The 23,073-nt window shown below is 41.6% G+C and overlaps 1 protein-coding gene across 3 annotated transcripts in view; it reads left to right on the forward strand.

Annotated features, from left to right (window-relative positions):
- The first annotated feature begins 712 nt into the window (after positions 1-712).
- Positions 713-23,073, forward strand: part of ACSBG1 (acyl-CoA synthetase bubblegum family member 1) — a 68,938-nt gene continuing 46,577 nt past the window's right edge. For 2 of the 3 annotated variants that reach the window (XM_073303550.1, XM_073303551.1), the window contains exons 1-2: positions 713-926; positions 15,778-15,860. In XM_073303550.1, the coding sequence (XP_073159651.1) occupies positions 853-926; positions 15,778-15,860 (157 nt within the window). In that variant the 5' untranslated portion in view covers positions 713-852. Of the gene's footprint in view, positions 927-15,595; positions 15,661-15,777; positions 15,861-23,073 lie in introns of those variants that run through there. The other variant, XM_073303552.1, reaches the window with a different exon arrangement.

Raw genomic sequence — 23,073 nt, forward strand, 5'->3', positions numbered from 1 at the left:
TGTAATGTTTCATATTGTGCTATTACATATTTTCAAACGTATCTGGGGGTGGTTAGGATGAGAACTCTTGGGACCTACCTCCAAGGTTTTCTCTTTTTCCCCGCCGATTTCAAATTGCACTCGATAGAATGATACTTATTGAATACTGTGCTGCATTGTCAATATACTGGGGATATATTTCAGCAATAATACACTTCTAGCAAAGGGGATAATATAAATTTAGGAAAGTGTTCATATACATTTATTCCCCAAGTGGCAAAACAGTTTTTTCTTAAATTCTGGCAGGCTATTAGTTAAGTGGTGAGCAGATCCTTTTCAATATATATGGTAGTCCTGGTCCTGTGAATTGAAGTAAAAGGGAGCTGTTGGCACTCAGCCATTTAAAGGAATGGGTTTCATATGTGTCATTGACTTGTCGGAGTCATATCCTAATTTAATTAATCTACATTTTTTGGAGAAAATAGTTTACTTGGATGCTCTATTTTGAAACTAGAATTAATAAGAGAATCAGAATTGCTTCGGTTGTTGTAAGCTGTGGACTGATTGGGGTTAGATATCCCAGCAAAAGAGAAAATTTGCATCTTAAAGAACTATGGTCTCATTGAAATTCTTCTCATGTATAATTACAGAAAACTGAATAAAAAACTTTTAACAGTAAGCAACTGGCAGGCTCTGTGACATTTCAAGCATGTTAAAATCGGAGAGAAATGGAGCTTTAGTCTCCTCCTCTTGCATTACGTCTTTATTTGAACAAGTATCCTGTTTCTGTTAGTTTCTTAAATGGTCTCAGGAGCTTATTTATGCCTGATCCAGACAAATTTTTAGCATATTTGTTGTGGAGAGTTTGTCAGAATGGCTGGCAGCGAAGAGACCCTTAAGAAAAAATTGCAAGATGAAAATGAAATGGCAGAAAGCCACGAAACCAGGTAAAGTAACTTTGAGAATTTATACTAACAAACAATCTTTATTTCACAAACCCTAAAACTAAGGACCTGATTCTGCTCCTGCTAAAGTCAATGTGAACCATATTCACTTAATGTTAACTTTACTATTTAATGCAGAATGACAAAAGTCCTTTGTTGAAACTAGAAAGCAAAGAAAACTGTGCCAATGATTCTGAATTGACAATCTCCTTTGCTAATCCATAGACTGTCTGAATTTTATTGCTACTAGCATTATTCAGTTCAGACTATGTCCTATCCACAGTGAAATAATTATCAAAATTTTACCAATTCTGTTCTGGATCTCTGGATCACAGACTGTCCCTTTATAGTATTCTGTGCGTTTATTTATAAAAATAGTCAGTTTGCACAGTTTTTTTTATTTGAACACCTGTGTCCAGTGGCATAGTGTTCACTGCATAAGACAGAAACCGTTAAATCCAGAAATGGGTGTAGCAGTGATTTTGGGGGATGGGGAAACAGTGATCTGAATACTGATGTGAAGATTTGTAGTTCTACAAAAATTGAAAACAGTTCTGTAAAAAAAGAGTATGGAGTTGAAAAATGGCTTAAAAGTTACTTCAACCTTAGGGCAGCAGTCACTCTCAGCGTAATGTGATTTTTTTTTTCTTCTCCTTCAGCATACATGTATGTAAAGCAAGGCAAATAGTACTGTAGAACTGGCAGCCTGCTCAGGGTGGGCAACAGCCAATATCAATTAATTTCAGAATCTCGAAATTAAGTCTCGATTTTTTTTCCCAATACATGAAAGAGCTTGGTTCCTGATAGACACCTTATTCTAGACTTACACTAAGCACTGACAAATCATTATCAGCACCTTAAAACTTTGTTTCAATAAGATTCATTTGTATTTCCCTTTTAAGGTTTATTTTTCTTCCCACCCCTTAAGTTCTTTATTTTTCATCTGGAATACATGACTGCTAATATTTCTAGAGGCAGAAGTAGTGGTTCTCTCTATTTCACAGTTGATATCGGAGTACCTGCTGTGGGTAGCTTAATGTAACTTGTGTTTTTAAATTTGTACATAAGTGAATAAGGTAGAATCCTGACTCTGTTGAGGTCAGTGGAAGTTTTGGCATTGACTTAATAGGGACAGAATTTCACCCCAATCTGCCATGGAAACAAGCACTTGATTAAATATAATTTGAAGGAAATTCAGGTTAGGAACCTATCAGTGGACTTAAATATTCCAAGCTGGTATTAGACGTATCACATGAAGGACTTAGTCTCAAGGGTGGATGAAATCACCATCCAGACACACCATTCTCAATACACTCCTTATTAGCCAACCTATTGGTGCAATGTGTTTAAAACCTTATTTCATATTAAACATTAAAGACTTTTTGCGAAAAGTCATCTTTATTACATTCAAAATATTTACCTATGTTCCATCAAGATGCAGAGGACTTAGGATTCAGTAAATAAACCATAGGTGCAGGTCTATTACAAATGTACCAAACAAATGGCCCAAAATCCAGAAAATATAACTCGGTGCATAAAAACATAACAGCCATCCTGGGTCAGACCAGTATCCTGTCTTCTGACACGCCAGTGCCAGATGCTTCAGAAAGAATGAACAGAACAGGTCAATTATTGAGTGATCCATATCCTGTCATCTAGTGCTGACTTCTGGCAATGGAAAGCAACTCAGTACATTGCATTGTAAAAAAACAAAACAAAAAACTTCTCCACAAGCAATAGCTTAGTCTAGCAGTTCTAAAAACTGAATTATGATTCAGACGGTCAACTGCAGAAATTCATGGCTAACTGCTAGACAAAAGTATATAATTCTATGTGAAATTCCCAGATCAAAAATTTCAGTAAAATGGAAATAAGTTTGTATAATTAATTTGTTAAAAGAATCGTTATTAGAACCTTGCACTGAAAATCTTCTGACTTTTTGACCATTTAATGAGGTTAAACCCAACTCCCAAGTGCCTGGAAATGCACAGGTAAGACAGTCCAGAAACCCTTAACTGTGCTCCTGTACCATTTTCATGTATCTTTGATTTATATACTAGCAGCTGGGAATATTTTGAATCCCCCCTATTCCACTCTGGGCTGTGAGAAGTCCATATTTAGGAGTGTAGACCTATTCAAATCAGAAAGTTATGTGAAATGTAAATATGGACTTTTGGAAATATCCAGATTGTGACTGTGGATAACCTGAACTAGGCCTTTCCCCTCTTGCCTGTTTAGATGAATGAGCCCTGATTTTGGTTTGTATTCAGCAATGCAGTTAAGTTCATGTTTAACATTACAGTCAATGGGACTTAAGTACATACTTAAATGTAAGTATGTACTTAAGTGCTTTGCTGAACTGGGGCCTCTGTGAGCGACCACAGAGTGGATGGGTAACTGTATGATTTTCTGAGGGTTATGATGTGTGACTAACAGGATGCAGTATTGCCAGTTCTTGTTTTGGTTTTGTTTTGGTCACAACTCTAGCAATTTTGGGATTTTTTTAACCTTTTCATGTAAAAACATGAAGAAAGGTTGCTAACTCATGAATTTTCACATATTCAAAATGGCTACCACCTCCTATTACTGTCAATGGGGCTGAAGCCAGCAAGATGGCCACCATTTCCCAGCTGGTTATCAGCTTGCGGAAGTGAGGCTGCCCTTAATAAAGTTGTCTGTCACCTCTTGCTGTTTTCAGCGAGATTGAAGCTATGCTACCAGGTAAAATGGCTGTCCCTGTGTATTTTAGGGGGCTAGACAGGACATGGACTGTGAAGAGGTGCAGAGCCACTGAAAAGTGAATGAGGGGAAGGGGTCACTGGGAAGAGCAAGAGGCAGATTTAGGGGTTGCAGCAGAATGATGCAGGGGTATGTGGGGCAGGAAGGAGGCTGAGAAGTTGTGCAGAGAACGATGAGGGAGGTGAGAAATAAAAGGGATTGGATGCCAGGTTTCATAGCATGGAGGTGGAGGCAGGTAAAGGAAGTCCCCTCCGAGCAGCCAGGGGAAGGCACGTTGCCAACTCTTGCAAATTGATCACAAGTCATGGGATTTTTAGTAGACTGGCACCTAGATCACTGCCTGCAGTAGAACAGGAGCAGACAGACTGATCCATCTCTTGGATGGGAAATTGCATACGAGAAAAGAGACAAGGGCATCCTAAGAATTTTACCTCAGGTTTATTAATTTTAGTTCACCAGTCTCTGTTTTATGACTTGTTACTATGATTTCATGGGGAAATTTGAAACTTAATTTAAGAGAAGATTGTGAAATGAGTGACATTTACTAGAAGTTTGTTGTGTCCCACTAAAGATGGTGGACTATTCCAACTATTATTAGTCAGTACCTCTTTTCCTGTCTGATCAGAGCAGAAGGGAATAATTACAACTGTTACTATTACTGTAATGAGGCTCTTCCCAGTGACCCCTTCTCTTTCTCCAGACTCTTTGGAAATGTGTGTAATAATTATTAGTAATGTCTACCAACAGTTTTGGGTTCCATGAGACTGTCCCACTTTGACCCACTAAACCCCATGTCCTAGTTGAAGTAGATCATTTCCTGCATTCAGTGGCACCCATAGCCGTACATATGGTGTGCATCATTGGCAGGGGCAGAGCTAGAGAGGGCAGCAGTTTCAGCTGCTCCTGGGCATGTTCAGCCTCCTTGGGCATGTTCAATGGCTGTAGGGAGCTCAGGAATGGGAAATGACATTGCACCTGCTTGGGCTGGAAGGTGGAGGCTGACTGTGGCATGGGCATGATAAAGGAGGCACTGGGACCAGGGGCTGCAGTGGAGATGGGACCACAGGGATTGACAGTGACCAAATCCTGCTTGGATTGGAAAGGTTGGGAGGTATGTAATATAAGCACAAACCACACTATAGATGTTTTCTTAACATAGTGTTCATATTATTACAATTTTAGTATTTTCTGTAAAGTCCATTACTGTAACCGTTAAAGGCTTAAAATAAAGTGGTGAGAACACCATGAATGTGAGTTCCAGCAGTACATCTTATTAGAACAACGGCCTCACCTTTTCTGTAAAAATGAAATTGGATTTTATATTTCCTGTCATCCACTTTACATAAGTGTAAAACTCTAGATGATAACTTGTGTGTCCAGGTAGACTTGCTTTACGATCAAAGGTAATTTCGTTAATTTGGGCCATTTTCAGGCTAGTGCCTTCTTGTATCAAGGATAATATGTATTCAGAAAGTATTATACATTCTCATAAGGGCAAATGTATACATTAGCCTTTTGCGCTGATGAATAATATTGATAACCTCTTCAATTGAATTGACTTCTTCTCGAATCTTAACGTAGCTAAAACAGGAATTTCTCTCTTAAATTATATTTTGTCCAAAAATAAAAATCAGAGGTTTGACACTTTGTGTAAATATCCATATTATAGGTTACTCATAAAATCTGTGCTTTCTGCAAATTACAGATAAAGACTCTTGTTCAATCTTTGCATACTTTTACTCAGCAGATGTCCGGGATGTTGATACATAAGCAAAGAAATTTTGTTCACAGTGGTCAATAAATATATGCTAAAGGAGATGATGAATCAAGAGAAAAAGATGCTGATCTGTGACTTTTGGACTTTAGGGGGGCAGTTTAAGCCTCTCAAATTTTGCTTTCATTTTAGTAAAGGGGAGTTTTGCTTGATTTTTAGTTTTGTTTTGTTTTGTTTTTTTTTCTTCTGTTAAAAGGATATTGGTGACACTGGAGTTTCAAGGACTGGAGATAGTCGTCTCAAATACTTGAGATACATATGCTTCTGTGGTGACACTTATAAAGAAACTGGCATAGTACTTTGATCCCATCAAACAGTGCCACCTATATATAGGCTTGAGTTTGGGCAGTTAAATTATATGCATAGCTCTGTGTGTGTGCTGGACACAGGATTCTAGGCTTATATGGTATCCAGAACTCTGATATTAAGGAAGATGAAAGTGCAGAATTTGTGGAGGGAAAAATACCTTCTGTGACATGTTTTTGAGTCTGGAAACTGGGCTGCAGTTACTTGAAAATGGATGGGGAAGAGAGAAAAAGTATTATAATAACTTCTGTATAGCCATTTGTAGAGAGTACAATGAGGCTGAGTTGGATAGAATTCATCACTGGAGAGCTGGATTTCTGCTGCATAGGTCAGAGGGGAGCAAGCCAGTCTATTACAAGATCATTCTAGAGTTGTGTCATACACTTTATCGTCCGAGTAAAGCCTTATTTCTTTTCCATGCTCTCATATAGTTTTTAATAATGTACTAAATTTGTCTACTTACCAAACTAAAAGGAAAAGAATCAACTTATTTTTAGTGACTAAAAAAGAGATTTTTGGTCCTTTTCTTGCAAATCAAGATAGCTGTTTCCACTTCAGGATAGGCTATTGTTGGCAGCAGGAGCATAGATTTGTATGTAGAGGTGTTGTCCCCCCCACCCCCAAACTATATACAATTTTTGTTTTAGTAGTTTACAATTCCGATTTGATTCCTAATGTGAGGTAGAGCCCTGCAGTGGGACTGGGATCCCATGGGTCTTGCAGGACCTGCTGCCATAATAGCAGGAGCAGGATAAAAATTCAAGAAACAATCCGGGAATGGGTGGGAGTGGGTATTGGGTGGGCGGATGGGGCTGGGAGTGGGATTAAAAATATAATCCTCCCATGCCACAAACACATGAACATCCCAGCCAGCAGCCACCACTTTCCAGCTACCCAGCTCTGAATTTCTGCTGCCCTTCAGAGCAGGGTGGCTGGGGAGGGGTGGCTCCTGGCCCCCCCCAAATATAGAAGTCAAACTATGCCTGTGATTAGCAGCCTCCCTTTTATAAAAGCTATTAGCTACTTGTGAACTTTAGTAGGCAGTAATTTTTTTATTTTATTTTGTTCTTTAAGCTTAATGTAGCTTTTACATTGCATCCGATGAAGTGAGCTGTAGCTGACGAAAGCTTATGCTCAAATTTGTTAGTCTCTAAGGTGCCACAAGTACTCCTTTTCTTTTTACATTACATTAGTAGTTTGAGAAAGTTTGTTTCAGTATTTATGAAAAACAAGTTTGCACAGTCAGCGATAAATAGCTACTACTACTAGCTTGTAAATAAGCTGAGCCTGTTGACAGGATTAGTAGGTGTGGCTATTTGGACTAGTGCAAGTGTGAGAGAAATCTGTTTAGCATAATTTTGTCTCCTCCATAGAAAGGTAGCCTGGATTTCTTATAATTTATCTTGTGGCCAACGTGGTTTCCTCCGTTACATTTGTGACATTGCACTCCCTGTGTTTTATGGAAATATGCTTATGAGTGTGAATATGATGTAACTGGAATATGCTTTATGCAAAAGGTCTCTTGTAAGGTATCATAACAAAGGTTATAATCTACTGAATGTATTCCTCCTATTTGTATATAGGTATTATTCTTGGATCTGAAGCTAAAAATATGAAGTATAACTGAGGTTCTATTAAGAAAAGGAGGACTTGTGGCACCTTAGAGTTACTATTGTAACTCTATTGTAATTATGCAAAGGCTGGCCCATTAATGGTGGTTTAAATCTTGATGGCTCCCATTGACCAGGACAATTGGTTGTAAACGGCTCTGTTTACTTACAAACCTTCCAGTGTACATGGGGGGGCCAGCCCAGGAAGAATGGAGGCTGGAGTCTCACAGGACATGTGATCATGTCACCTCATACTGGAATCCATCCTAAATCTGGTACTTTTCCATTTAGGAGGGGTGGGGACCCAGAGAGACAAAAGATTGCCGCCTTGTGACAAAACCATAAAAAGGGGTGAAGCAGGACAGAGGTGGCTGCGAGTCTTGAGAACACCCCTGCTTTCCACCTAAGATGTCTGCTGGAACTAACAAGGACTGTACCAGGGGAAAGGATTGGGCCCAGACTAGGAAGGAGTCTAGTCTGTGAAAGAAGCTTATTGGAACATCTCTGAGGGTGAGATATTATCTGTAATCAGTTTCTTAATGTATTAGGCTTAGACTTGCATGTTTTTGCTTTATTTTGCTTGGTGACTTACTTTGTTCTGTCATTACTTGAAACCACTTAAATCCTACTTTTTATATTTAATAAAATCACGTTTTTGTTTGTTAATGAACCCAGAGTAAGAGATTAATATCTGGGGGAGCAAACAGCTGTGCATCTCTACCAGTATTATAGAGGGTGGACAATTTGAGTTTACCCTGTATAAGCTTTATACAGAGTAAAACGGATTTATTTGGGGTTTGGATCCCATTGGGAACTGGGTGCTGGAGCTAGGTGACCTTCTGATCTGTTTTCACTTAAAGCCTGCAGCTTTGCAGGCATGGACCACACCTGGGTCTGTGTTTCAGCAGGCTAGCGTGTCTGGCTCAACATGACAGGGTTTTGGAGTCCCAAGCTGGCAGGGGAAATGTGCTCAGAGGTAATCTCAGCACTTCAGGTGACAGTTCCAAGGGGGACTCTGTGTGACCAAACCCATCACAACATTATTTATGTCCATTGAGTTCAGTCACTGGCCCAAGTGGGTGCATTATCTGGTACTAAAACTCATTTTAGTGATGGCGGGTTTTTTTTCTTCTTCACATATTTCTGTATACCCTGTGATGAGACACAGGGGTTATACAACTCGGGAGCTTCAGGGCCATATTCTCATCTTGCATTGATGTAAAGCTAGGGTGACTCCGCTGTCTTGAGTGTTTAGAATTCTTACTGCAAACTTGTGGTCTTTAAACCACAGCCCTTGCAGGAGGGGCTAACATTACAACAGGAATTACCAAAAAGAATTCAAGATGATTCAGCCACATTTCTTCCTGGAATTGCACCTTGCACTACTTGCACCTGCATAAGGAGGGCACAATTGAGCCCTTAATATAATATAAATTAAAGATATCCGCATGTTTGCATATTTATTTAATGTACCTAAGGGCTCAATCCTGTCTCAGTGGCAGTTGAGAATGTTTAGTACCTAGTAGTAAAGTTGGGTGAAACTTTTTTGGTGAATAGCAATTTCACCAAAAAATGCATTGTCACAGGGTAGCACTGGCCTTTTGACTCATCAACTGCTTCCCAGTTGGGTTTCAAGGGATGGCATCTGAGCCATAAAAATGGGGAAAGAGATAGTGGAGGGTTCAGTCTAGAGAAGTGCACATGAGAGCTTCAATGGGGTGAGAGATTAGCAAGTGAGAGCCAGGAAACTATAGAAAGAAGCTGCAGGAGGCTCCTGGGGGAAAGCTGAAGGTAGAAGAGCAGCAGAGGGGTTTGCTGGTGGATCCCTCTTAACCAGGGGCTGGCCAACTAGGGCTGGAGATGGCTGAAGGCCAGAGAGCAGCAGAGGAAGTTGCCTGCTGACTTCTAAGCTGGAGAGCCAAAGCTGAGTGCCAGAGAGGGCTGATGGCAGAGACCAGTGAAGGAGACATCAGTGGATAAATCCCATGCTGGAGAGCTGAAGGCCAGGGAGGGTGAGGGATGCTCCCCTGGTGAGAATGAACTCCAGCAGAGAGGCTGTGGTCATTCCTGCTGGGAACAGCAGGGTTGTGATGCATCTGGAAGGCCTGAGGTGGTTGTCCTGCAGGACCCCCTGGCTTGAAGTGGTTCCATTATATACAGGGTTTACAGTTTGGTTTAATGGCTCTCAGCACCCCAGCTAGAAAAAATGGTTTCAGCACTTCTTTGGTCCTCTCCTATCTTTCAATCAGGACCAGAAGTGCCCACCTGTGGTGGAAGATGCTGGAGCATGCTAGGTGCTTCGTCCAGGGCTGGCCTTATGGGTGGGTGGCTGTCCTGGGCACAATGGTCAGGTAGTGCTGTGGTCCAGAAGCAAGATTGGGGTGGACCTTGGTTGCAAGGATGTGGAAGGGAGCTTAGGGCAATGGGGCAGGGGAAGCAGTGGGGCCTGGGGACAATAGAGGGTTGGGGAGCCCAAGGAGGCTGTGGAGGTTAGGGAGGGGATGGGTGGGGAGCCCACAGAGCTTAATTTGTTCCAGGGCTGAGCCCTGGCACCTCTAGGCTTGGCAGTCAGCCCCAGCACCTCTGGGCTTGCCATGTCAGTTACACATCACTCAGTGGCCAGAGGAACTTCCTGAGCCCTGGCACCTCTTGCATTACAAATTAATCACTGGGATCCAGGGAGTTATCTTGGGCCAGGGGGGATGGGTGGGGAGCAGGGATGATGTGTGGGGCCAGGGGCAGTGGCTGGGGGACTGAAGGAGGCAGCAGGGGTTGAAGGCAATGGGGGGGATGAGTGGAGAGGATGGGCGGGGAGCCTAGGGAGACAACGGGAGCAGGGTGGGTGGGTGGGGAATTCAGGGAGGTAGTGGGGGCTAGGGATGATGGGGGGTGGGGTAGGTGGGGAACCTGGGAAGGCAGAGGGGGCTGGTGCACCAAAATGCAAGTTCGCCCAGGATGCCATTTTTCTCTGAGGTCAGCCCTGGCTTTATCAATAGTGTAAAGATTGTGGGATTTTAAGGACTGCATAAACTGGGTGTGAGAAATGGACTATGTCTGGGACTTTTAGTAATAAGCTGGTCCCAAAGAGGGAAAGTATTGAGACAAGAGAGCTGTTGTGGAGTTAGTGGGGACTCTGAAGAAAAGGCAACTAAGGAAGTCCTTTGTTCTGCCACAACAGGACACTTCAGGCAGGCCTGCCTTATTACATGCATTTTGAGGGGCATTGAATCTTATCCGCATTTTGGGTCAAATTTGGCAAATATTTTTGGCTGAAAAAAACTGGGAAGAAAAATTTCAGAAATGTCAAAAGGTTGGTTCCCCCCCCAAACATTTTTCTAAATGGACTTCTTTGACAATGTCAATTTAAAATCAATCAGAACGTTTTGTTTGACCCAAATATTTTTTGGTTTTGTTTCTCCAAAGTTTTTCTTTAAATCTAGTTTTGGTTTGAAACTAACCAAAAATTTTCTTTTTAATTTTTCTGTTCAACCACCGAACCAAAAAATCAATTATTTGCTCAGCCCTATCTAGTGGGAGGCACTACAGACCTTGCAGGTTTGGCCCCAGATATTCTACCTGAATCTATTGGACTGTGAATAGTGGAATGTACTTAGAAAATAAATGTTGGGGAATGTATATACTAGGAGCTTAACTGATGTTCAATGATATCTTCTTAACAATTGATCTTTTGCTGTGTTAGGACACACTGGCCAGGGAAATTGGGTTTATGAGAGCATCTTTTTCATGTATTCTAGTATTGGTCTCTTAAATCATTTTGGTTTTTGAACAGTTTGAGAGACTTAGTATTTCAGATTGTCCTCAAGAGAAGTAAGCAGTTGGATAGGAAAGCCATGTTTGATCAAAAAGTTCTGTAGTGGATAAAAATGGCATATTGTCTAATTTAGTTTAATTCATTACTAGGCAAATTATAAACACATGTTCATTTATGCCAGGAGCGCCACTGAAGGCAACAGGAATTCACATATGAAGAAACTATTTGCATAAGTAAAAGCTTGCAGGATTCAGTCCTAAATTACTAAAGACAAACAAGTAGACATTGCACAATAATTCAGGTATGATAAGGGAGTGGAGTGATTAATGCAGAGGAGGTACACCTACTGTTAACAATAAATAGCAATCAGTAGTCAAAAGCTTACTGCCTTTAGGAAAGCAGATTGTAGAGTGAGACCTTAAATGAGCTAGCAGCAAGAGCTGCTGAGTAAATGAAAGCTGCTGCACACTGTGGAACCTGATGTGGGGAAAACACAAGCAAATCTTTCAGAGTGGAGAAGCAGCTGCCCCCAGGAGGAGCAAACGGAATCACTTCTAGAAGAAACACGTGAGTGATAGAAGAAATTTGTTAACTGGGAGACAGACACCCCACACTAGAGGTTCGCACATTCCATCTTAACCCATCTTCAGGGTAATGTAATTTAATACAAAACAAACAAAAAAAAATCCCTACACTAGTACAAGGATAAGTTTCAGAGTACCAGCCGTGTTAGTCTATATTCGCAAAAAGAAAAGGAGTACTTGTGGCACCTTAGAGACTAACCAATTTATTTGAGCATAAGCTTTCGTGAGCTACAGCTCACTTCATCGGATGCATACTGTGGAAAGTACAGAAGATCTTTTTATACACCCAAACCATGAAAAAATGGGTGTTTACCACTACAAAAGGCTTTCTCTCCCCCCCACCCCACTCTCCTGCTGGTAATAGCTTATCTAAAGTGATCACTCTCCTTACAATGTGTATGATAATCAAGTTATCTCACAAATCTTGGGAGACAGGCCAGTCCTTGCCTACAGATAGTCCCCCAACCTGAAGCAAATACTCACCAGCAATCACATATCACACACAGAACCACTAACCCAGGAACCTATCCTTGCAACAAAGCCCGTTGCCAACTGCCCACATCTATTCAGGGGACACCATCACAGGGCCTAATAACATCAGCCACACTATCAGAGGCTCGTTCACCTGCACGTTCACCAATGTGATATATGCTATCATGTGCCAGCAATGCTCCTCTGCCATGTACATTGGTCAGACTGGACAGTCTCTACATAAAAGAATAAATGGACACCAATCAGATGTCAAGAATTATAACATTCATAAACCAGTCGGAGAACACTTCAATCTCTCTGGTCATGCGATTACAGACATGAAAGTTGCAATATTACAACAGAAAAACTTCAAAACCAGACTCCAGCGAGAGACTGTTGAATTGGAATTCATTTGCAAATTGGATACTATTAACTTAGGCTTGAATAGAGACTGGAAGTGGCTAAGTCATTGTGCAAGGTAACCTATTTCCCTTGTTTTTTTCCTACCCTCTTCCCCCACCCCCCCGACATTCTTGTTAAACCCTGGATTTGTGCTGGAAATGGCCCACCTCGATTATCATACACATTGTAAGGAGAGTGATCGCTTTAGATAAGCTATTACCAGCAGGAGAGTGGGGTGGGGGGAGAGAACCTTTTGTAGTGGTAAACACCCATTTTTTCATGGTTTCTGTGTATAAAAAGATCTTCTGTACTTTCCACAGTATGCATCCGATGAAGTGAGCTGTAGCTCACGAAAGCTTATGCTCAAATTGGTCAGTCTCTAAGGTGCCACTCATGCATTGTTGGGTTTTTTTGGGGTCATTTGACTTTTAAAACAAAATTATTATGTTGTGTGGGGTAGAGAGTGCTTCCAGTGTTTCTGCAGTGGTGGAGGGAGGTGCTAAGCCTGTACAGTTCATACCGCTTTCAGGGCGTGTGTGTGTGTGTGTGTGTGTGTGTGTGCGTGCATATACAGAGGAATGGGTTTTTGCTACTCCTTTAAAAAAAAAAAAAACTAGCCTGTGTTTCCCTCCATGCTCTCCTCGTGGCTCTGTCCAGAGGGTAAGAATGGAGTAGGGTTAAGAGATTCTTAGTAACACAGTTCAGTTTAGAATTTGAAATATTAATAAAATCGGAAATACACAAAGGTATTTAAAAAATTCTCTGTAATATTACATTGTGTAGTCAGTCACTTCTAAAGCAGGGGTTCTCACAACAAATTTTTTGGTGGCCTCAAAATGCAGCCACCAACTCTTGCTGGTGGCAGCTCTGACAATTTTTCCTAAAATTCTTAATTAACTTTAGGAAAAACAAATAAATAGGCATACATATACGTGTCCAAATCATTATAATTTATTTATGTAGGGTATTTTTTGAAGGCTTAATAATAAAAATATGCAGTTATCTTTAGTCTTCACTGAACCTAAACAGAATAGAAACACAAATAAGGTGCATTGCACATTCTTGTCTTTTGTTGTTGTTTTTTTTTTTGCTTTTTTGGTTGCTTTTTTAAAACTTGCTAGCTGGTAAGTCTGCTGCTGTGAAAATTGATATTTGTATGTTCCTTTTCACAGCCTCCCATCTAGCTACTAAGTCTGCTGTGAAGAGAGATATTAACAAACATACAAATATCCATTTTCACAAGCAGACTTACTCAGCCCCATCAAGGTGGGGACAAATTAAGCCCTGGATGGGGAGGTGGGTAGGGAGGCAGCAGGGTCATGGGGGGATGAATGAAGGGTCAGAGGAGGCAGCGAGGGCTAGGAGTGATGGGGTGGGGTGGTGAGCCAAGGGCTGGTACCTGTGGTTGGGGTCCAGAGCCTGAAGCTCCACGACCGGATCCTGGGATCCCATGGTTGTGGATGGGGCCTGTGCCTGAAGGAGGCAACAGGGGCCAGAGGTGATGCTGGGAGGGGTGACCCCAGGGCCAGCACTGTGGCTTCTGCCACCATGTGGCCAGGGCTCCACACCCAGAGCCTACCACCACAGAGCTGAAGCCCGAGTTCACTGTCCCAGGAAGGTGGGGAATTCACACCAGCTGCCTGCTCCTCTGGTGTTTGTGGCTCCAGAGGGGAGCAGGGGCCAACCCCTGCTTGTGGCCCTGAAGGAGGAGCCATTGCTTTGCCCTTGCAAATCACCACCCAGAAATCTGTGACTGCAGAAAAACCACTGGTGGCTGAATTTGAGAAACACTTTTCTAAAGGCTCCACTCATTGACCATTAAGAGGTCTGCTCATGGAGACTCTGCAGGCTGCTGAGGTTGAGCTACTACATAAGCTCTTTCTCAGTGATGGGAATCCTGCACTGCTGCCTGGAATATCTGGCAGTAGGAGAAAAGTAATACTGGCATTATTCTAATGTTTCTAAAACCATTTTAGTAATGTTCATGAATCATTGGACACCAAAGCTTTTTGCTCCCAATTTGGATTGTCGGTGTTTTTTTTTAAAGTATAAATATGAGCATTGTTGATCACATCAATTTTTACAAAGTACTGCACTATACCAACTATGCCAGCCAGCAGATCTGGCTAGGCACACAGGAGAGCAGATGCTGCAACTTCTCCAAGTGTGATGCAATGGGCTTGATTCTCCAGTGCCTTGCAGCTTGTGCCATCATTTACACCTGTGCAACATGGGCATAAAAAGCTCCCAAATTCAAAGCCTCCACTCATTTACAATGCTATCACTGGTGTAATGATGGGAGAATTCTGATTCTATAGCATTGTGTAGTCCTTGATGTTTGTGCTAGGTGGATGCACAAGTGTGATGCAATAGAGGACCCGTCTCATTGTGCCTGAGTCAGCCTCCTGGAGCAGGGACTTAAAGGCTCAAACAACCCTTAATACTTGAAGTAGCCAGCTGGTTTTTGTTCCAGTGGCCATTGTGTTTTACGTGTGTGCAAAGGCAAGTATAGAGTATACGTTGTTTGCAACCCTGCAACAAACTTCTGTGGAGGGGTGAATTTCATCCTTGTGATAAAGATTCTGTTGCGTTGACAAAGTTGTTTTTTTTTTAATTGTTTGTACCAGGTGCTAGATTAATAGTATTTGGAACTAAGAGTCTCTGCAACTTGTTTTTAATCCCTTTAACAGATATAGTACAGATATCAGCAGTGAAATCTTCCACATACTGTATTACCAACATGCTCACAATTTATACTTGTACAATTCATGTCCGTTCTGCTGTGACTGCCAACAACAGGTCAATTAGTGCCCAGCGTAATGATGTATTTGATATTAACTTTATTCAGTAGATTTGGACTGAGATTTCATAATCTAAACCATGTGAAATGATATTAACTTTATTCAGTAGATTTGGACTGAGATTTCATAATCTAAACCATGTGAAATGATATTAACTTTATTCAGTAGATTTGGACTGAGATTTCATAATCTAAACCATGTGAAATGAGAGTATCAGCCATCAGATAAGAAATGCTTTCAGTCACTAGTGTGGTCATATTAGAAACAGTGACCAAGAGGTGAAAAGGCTCCCCATTCCCAGGAGCCATATAATCTCTCCCTTATGTAGTATTTACTAGCTGACTTTTAAAGTTACTCTATAGATAACTTTTTTATAACTGTGTCTTTTGTCTTAGAACACTGACAGATAAACAGAAAATCTCAAAAGAATCACTAACTTATTCTGAGAAGATCCAAGATAAAGGCAAAGAACCCCCAGGTAAGCAAATAAAGGACATTTGTTTGAAAACTTGGGACATTACTGCTTGTTTCATTTGTTCCAGTGATAGTAGTGACTGGAGAAGTCATGATATTCTGCATGATTTATTAAACAGGGAAGAAACCTGAATTAAGAGAGAAATTTGCATTAATAGCATATTATGGGTAGTGGTAGCTGCCCCATATTTAAGGGATCCTTTTCTAGTAATCTCCTACTAGTGTGTTCATTTGGCCTTTGTATAGTCTTGCAGATTGTACTGAATGCAGTTCATGGCTGGGTGTCACATGCATGGCTGATGGGATGGTGAGGAGTGATGAAGAATGAAAATAAAACTTTAACTGTGGTAAATCAGGGTGACTCAAAACTGCTGGGAGGTTTGTGTAAACCCATGTGACCTGACCAATTTCACCAGGCTGCAGAGTGGCCTTTGTCTGGCTTTGGGAGAATTACTACATAAAAGTGAAAAAATTAATCTAATTGTAGGCAGAATCTCACAAGGGTCCCCTGTTAGCTTTGCCGCTGAAGCCTGTTCACAAGTTTTGAAATAATAGGAACCCTTACAGAATTGTATGTATTAGGCAATAACAGTAGACTGTAAGATGAAGAAATGGAGGTGCTCCACAGGAATCTTGTAAGCAGATTTTTAGCTACAGAAAAGCCATTCTAGGCTCACAGAAAAGGGTTTTTATTTAACAAAGGCATGGACAGCTGGCAGATTCATTCTGTAAAGCCAATTACAAATTAGAATAGTCAAATGTGGTCGCTAATTGTCCAATGTTCAGAGTTCAGAAATATTTGATAGGACCTTTTGGGGGACACATTACATGTATTGATAGTTACTAAGGCTCTGATTCGGCTAAGTACTTGACATGCACCTGACTTTAAGCACGAGTTGTCCAAATACTTTACTGAATCAGGGCCTTATGTAAGTTTTTGTTAACTTTGTTTTGCCATTTTGTGTCAATGAACCTGTAGCAGGGTCCAGAGTCCATGTTAACTTTCTGCTTGACAGATAACAAACTTTGTGTTTTGAGATCATACACAAGTACAAGTGCTGAGTCACAAGGGAAAGTTGGGGACTGAATGCTCAAGAATGTTCTCAGAAGTTATATAGGAAATAACTATAATGACAGTCACCTGGTCCGAGAAGAAAGCCTTTAAGAAGGGAGAGCACCACACCCAGTTGTTACTCTCTAGGTATACAACCTAGTTCTAGACAGTAGGAGGGAATCCTGTTTGTTTTTTAGTAGAGAGTTTTTCTTTTGTTGTAATCGGTGGACACTGAAGTTTAGAAATATAACCTTGAGGGATAAAACTGCTGATTAAAAGATGGATTCATTTTTTATTACTGAGCCAGCAGATCCACTCTATCCTGTCTACAGTATGGGGCCAGGCCCAGATTTTGATATCCACTGAACCGATATAAATCCAAGTAACTCCACTGAAGTCAGTGAGAGTTGCTTACTGGTTTAAAACTTACGTAAGTAGAATGAGAATGGGGTCCAATTCTAACATAATTGGTCTGATTCTCCTCTCATGAATGCCAGTTTTACATTGGTGCAACATAACTGACTTTAGTGGAGTTACTACTGATTTACCTCAGTTGTAAGAAGCCATCCAAATTGACTAATATAATATTATAAGATTTGTTTTTAACTTATTTGCATCCCTTCCCAATTCCCCTGGGCCAGATACTGCTCCTATTCAAGTCCATACTAAAATGTGTATTGACTTGAACAGCCCGATCCTGTTCTTACTGCTCTCTTGGGCCTCGGTTTCCCGCACCATAAAATGGGGATAATTCTTACTCCACAGGTATGTCATAAGTCCAACTTAATTAAAGCTTGTAACATGCTCTGAAATCCTTGGATTAAAGATGCTATAAATATGGGTTTGGCAGAATTAGATTTTTATTCTTGTATACAGTAGAACTTTGGGAATGGAGGTTGTTCATAACTGAAATGTTCATAACTCTGAACAAAATGTTATGGTTGTTCTTTCAAAAGCTTACAACTGGACATTGACTAAATACAGCTCTGAAACTTTTCTATCCAGGAGAAAAATGCTGCTTTCCCTTATTGTTTTAGTAGTTTATGTTTAAGACAGTACTGTACTGTATTTGCTTTTTTTGGTCTCTGCTGGCTGATTGTGTACTACTGCTTCCAAATAAGGTGTATGGTTGACCAGTCAGTTCATAACTCTGATGTTCTAGTGTAATTTCAATAGAAATGTCAATGTTTATTTTTAAGCATTTTTTTTCTATTTTCACAGTTGCAGGAACTAAGGGGGGGATGGTGCGATTCAAAAAGTTAAAGCTTTATAACCGTTACAATACAAATAGCCTTAAATCAGACTCAGATATGTTCTCAAGCAGCATTTCTTTCTTTGCCTATCTGTAAATTTCAGTGATCATTGATGAAAATATTTTGTCATTGGTTTGTGTGTAACATTTATGGATAAAAATCTAATCCTTCCACACATATATAAATGTACAAAGTACTATGATATATGCAGTGCTTTTCATCTTAAAGGCTTTTCACTAATTGACAAGCATGTGCATGGGGATCTAGTATTTGTGCGTCAGCTGTTTATTTGCATATGTGTGGTCTTTCCCCACACCTTTTAAAATCCTTCTACTGTTTCTGGAGCCTATGGAAAGAGTAAACACAGAGGAAAATATTTTATTTTATTGCTGCTCAATGACATCTGCTATTTATTCAGATTCACATGGAACTCAAAGGCCTAATAATCGTGATTTATCATCTCCATTATTCTACATAAGAGGAAGGTTGAGGGAGAAGTCAAAGTCCCAGACTTTCAAACTCCTTTCCTTAAACTTAAGCACGTAACTCCATTTGTAGGCAATAAAATCAATAAGTGGACTGATTTTCAGAGGCGAGACGTGTCAGGAGGAAAGAACATTGGTTAAGCTGGAGTTCTTGCAGTCTTAGAGATTCACATGACTGTACTCTTAGCAAAAATGAGAGGACTTCAGAACAGTGAGGAATCCTGGCTGATGAGGAGCACCTCCTGAAAGTGCTGAGCACGGTCATGTCCCATTAGAGTCAAGTATCCTTAGCACTTTGCAGAATCATCAGGTTTATCATGAATGGTAATGTTTTACAAGGTACATCGGGATTGGTTTTAGGCATAGGCTAACTAAGCAACTGTTCAGGGTAATGCATTTAATGGGATATCCCAGAATAGAGCTTGGAACTGTTGTGATCGCTCCTCCATTGGTCAGTCCCACACTCAATTTCTCAGTCTACCAATTGTTTCTGCTGAACCATGTGCAATAGTCACCTTTGGGTCTTATATCCATCCCAGAATCTGTCTCACTTGAATGTCAGAATTCTGCACCCTAGAATCATTTACATCCCAGAGTTAAAGTGATTTGTAAATATTTTTGTGAATAAACATGGAGGATTCACTCCCTTATTTTTCTTGGGGGGGCTTATAGTTATTCACCAGCATGCAGACACTCAGCCATTGGATGGCTGAAAATTTGTACCAGAAATTGCATTATTTTCTATTTGTTATTGTTTAAAAAATTTTCAGCCATTCAATCAGGCAGTGGAAACAATACTATGTGTCATAGGAGTTCAGTCATACACCATGAAAAGTGAATAGCAAATAGTCAGTAAACAGTTTACAGAAAGCCCATAGGCTGTCATAAATTCATATAAACTATTTAGCAAAATTTGTGAATGATACCTATGTTTGTATAAACCAGGATCAGTTCTTGAATGACTTGTAAACAAAGTCAGCTAAGCTGTTCAGAAAATAAATAATTTAGACAGCTACTCAAATTTGTTTTATTTAAACTGTTTTTCCCTGGAGAACTGGGTTTTCAGCTAAACAAATTTTTTTCATAAAAAGCATCTGCTTTCCATGGGAAATTGGTGGTTGTTGTTTGTTGTTGAAAAACCCACTGCTTGAAAACTGAAATATTTGTATTTGGATCTGCCACTGTGGTGCCTTGAGAGCTGCTGTTCATTTGCCTTATGTCTCCCATTCTCCTCTAGGCTCAGGCTTCCATGAAGCACTGCCTCCCCACCAGAGGGAGAGACCACAGTACATCCAGGAAATTTAATCCAAGCAGGGAGCTCGGCCCACAGAGAAGAATTGGGGGAGGGGGCCATGAGGCACCCAAACTGCAGTTCCTAAAAGGCATGTCTGAATCAAAATATTTTGGTTCTCAATACTTTGGGGGAAAAAATCCTTCCTCAGGGGGGAAAAAAAATTCTGACCAGTTCTAATATGCAGTGAATGATTCAGCCAGCTGTCCCCAGAATCCAGACAAGTAATCTTTAATCAGTGTCATGCTTCAGTAGGGATAAAGTGACACAGAAAAGTGCCAAAGGGGGCAGGAGCAATCAGAGCTACAAGAAGAGGGGACACAAACCTTGCCATCTACTACACCAAGGAATTTTAGGATGCACTTAGTTGTGCAAACCCCGTTGAGATGAAATGGTCATTTACTTTGCTGATGGACTCAGTGTGTCTACATATACAATTTGCTACGTCATAGTGCATTTAAAAAAAAACAGTATGAAAGGGTCATTTTTTAGTTCCACATTGGTTTCAGTTAGTGCTCTGAGTTCATCACCCGTCTATACCTCTAATACAATTTGATCTTCAAACTATGCCTAAAGAACAGGAGTACTTGTGGCACCTTAGAGACTAACCAATTTATTTGAGCATAAGCTTTCGTGAGCTACAGCCCACTTCATCAGATGCATACTCACTGTAGCTCATAAAAGCTCATGCTCAAATAAATTGGTTAGTCTCTAAGGTGCCACAAGTACTCCTTTTCTTTTTGTGAATACAGACTAACACGGCTGTTACTCTGAAACTATGCATAGTATGGAATCATAGAATACCACGGTTGGAAGGGACCTCAGGTGGTCATCTAGTCCAACCCCCTGCTCAAAGCAGGACCAACCCCCAATTTTTGCCCCAGATCCCAAATGGCCCCCTCAAGGATTGAACTCACAACCCTCGGTTTAGCAGGCCAATGCTCAAACCAAGTAGTTCAACTATGCATGGTACTTATTTTGCTTTTCTGAAAGTGAATAATCATCTTATTCAGCCTTTAGCCAGTAGTTCCTTCCCAGGCTCTTTCAACGTTAGCACGTGCTTCTGCTATGTGGGAGCAGAAAAGTTCTTTTCATTTGCTGCTGCTCTTACAAAGCCCTCTAGGAAACAGAATAATCAGCGCCTTTAGAATCCTTTGGTTTATTTTCCAGGATGCAGAGCTATTTTCAGTTTCTTTTTCTACAAGCAGTCACATTAGACACTGAAAGGGTATTCAAGTTCATATAGCTGTATACACGTGTAAGGGACTGGGATGTAGGCAGTCATGTCTAGTGGTCAGAGCTGGCCTGAGGCCTACCCACCAGGGACAGGATTCACCAGGCCAGAGTTGGAGGAATTGCAAGGCCAAGTTCCATAAACAAGAGTCTGGGTTAGTCAGGTCAGGGTCAGAGACTGGCATAGGCAACACATGCAGAGGGGGGATATGGCATCTCACACCGCCCCCAGATTTCTGCCAGGATGGGAGTTGGGCAGAGTACTGCTGAAGGGACGTGTCTGGGAAAGGCACCAGCAGTAAGTGCTCCTGCTGAGCCCTACTAGTTGTCACCCAGAGCAGAGAAGTGAGGCTGGACTGACAGCACAGCTCTGTGCCAGAGGGGGCACGGGGAAGTCTGCAGCTGCAGTTACCTGCTTGGGGTGAACGGAAGGAAACTCAAGGTGTCACTTGGGGCAATGGGAGAGGGTTGGCAGCAGGGCCCAGGGGAGCTAGGGCTGGGGTGGGGAGCCCAGGGAGGTAGTAGGGGCCAGGATCAATAGGTGGGTGGTCTGGGAGAGTCAGCAGGGGCTGGGGCAATAGGGAGGTGGGTGGGGAGCCCAGGGAGGCAAAGGGGGGCCAGGGGTGATTGGGGGGGATGGGTAAGGGACCAGGGGAGGCAGCAAGGGCCAGGGGCAATGCAGGGGATGGATGGGGGACTGGGGGAGGCAGCAGGGGCCAGGGCACCAAAATATAAGTTCACCCAGGGTGCCATTTTCCCTAAGAGAGATAAGCAGGGCTGGTCTTAAGGGTGGGCAACCACCAAAGAGGCGGTGGTCGGGGGGGTGCCATGGTCAAGAGGGTGTTGCTGAAGGGTACCTTGGTAGTCAGCAGGAAGCGGACCATGGCTCTGGTGAGAAGGGGAGGGAGGGTCTGCCATTGTGCCCAACCACCCACCCAGCCGTTACCAGTCACCTATGGCTGGAGATCAGAGGTAGTACCAGGTTAGAATCAAAAGGCAGGAATCTGGGTTGAAGTCACTCTGGAGTCAGAGATCAGGAGACAAGGCAAAGTCTGACGTTGTAGCAGGCCAAGATCTGTGTGGTTACCCAAACAACTTCCTGGGCCAACTCCTGGGGTTAAGTGGAGGCACTTGTCCAATCAGAAGGCAGCAGGATACAGACACTCTGGATCTCATAGGTGGTATTTCCTGCAGCACCTATTCTCCACAGTGCTCCCTGACCATGGCCTCTTGGTGGTACTGTGGAAATATTAGTTACCCCAGGCTCTGCAGACCTGGTTTCCAGTCTCCAGATCCTCAGAATATGTCATAGCACTGCAGTGACTCAGCCTAATCTCAGTGAGCCTGATTCTGTTCTCAGTTATGCTGGTGTGAATCAGAAGTAACCCCACCAAAGCCAGTGTAAAACTTGTACAAGTAAGAGCAAAATGAGTCCCAGGAATATTCTGAAGTACATTTTAGTTGGTGTGGATAATAAAGAGAGTAATGTGATATTTAACACTTGTTTCTGGAGAACTGTTGAGCTATATACCACATCTGCAGTGAGTAGAAATTTGGAGTTTTCTTTTGAGACACGGATCTAGAAGTGTTGCTAACATGTTCTCTTCCCTTAAAGATGTGCTTTTGCTATCTCCATGAATACAGTAGATTAGAAAAAACATATTCTGGCTCTGTATTGCCTAATGTTTCTTCCAACAAGGAGTCAATCTGCTCTAGAAGTCCAGCTCTTCTTCACCTGCTTGAAAACTAGAACACAATACAGTTGTTCTTCCTCCTATGTGCTTGTGATATGTAGCAGCAGGAGACCCATAATTGCATAATCAACAACTTCCTAAGTGACCAACTCCAAGAGATAAGAGAAATAACAATAAATATTATGACTGGTGGAGAAGAAACCCTGA

The sequence above is a fragment of the Lepidochelys kempii genome, chromosome 10 (assembly GCF_965140265.1).
Source record: "Lepidochelys kempii isolate rLepKem1 chromosome 10, rLepKem1.hap2, whole genome shotgun sequence".
Lineage (NCBI taxonomy): Eukaryota > Metazoa > Chordata > Testudines > Cheloniidae > Lepidochelys > Lepidochelys kempii.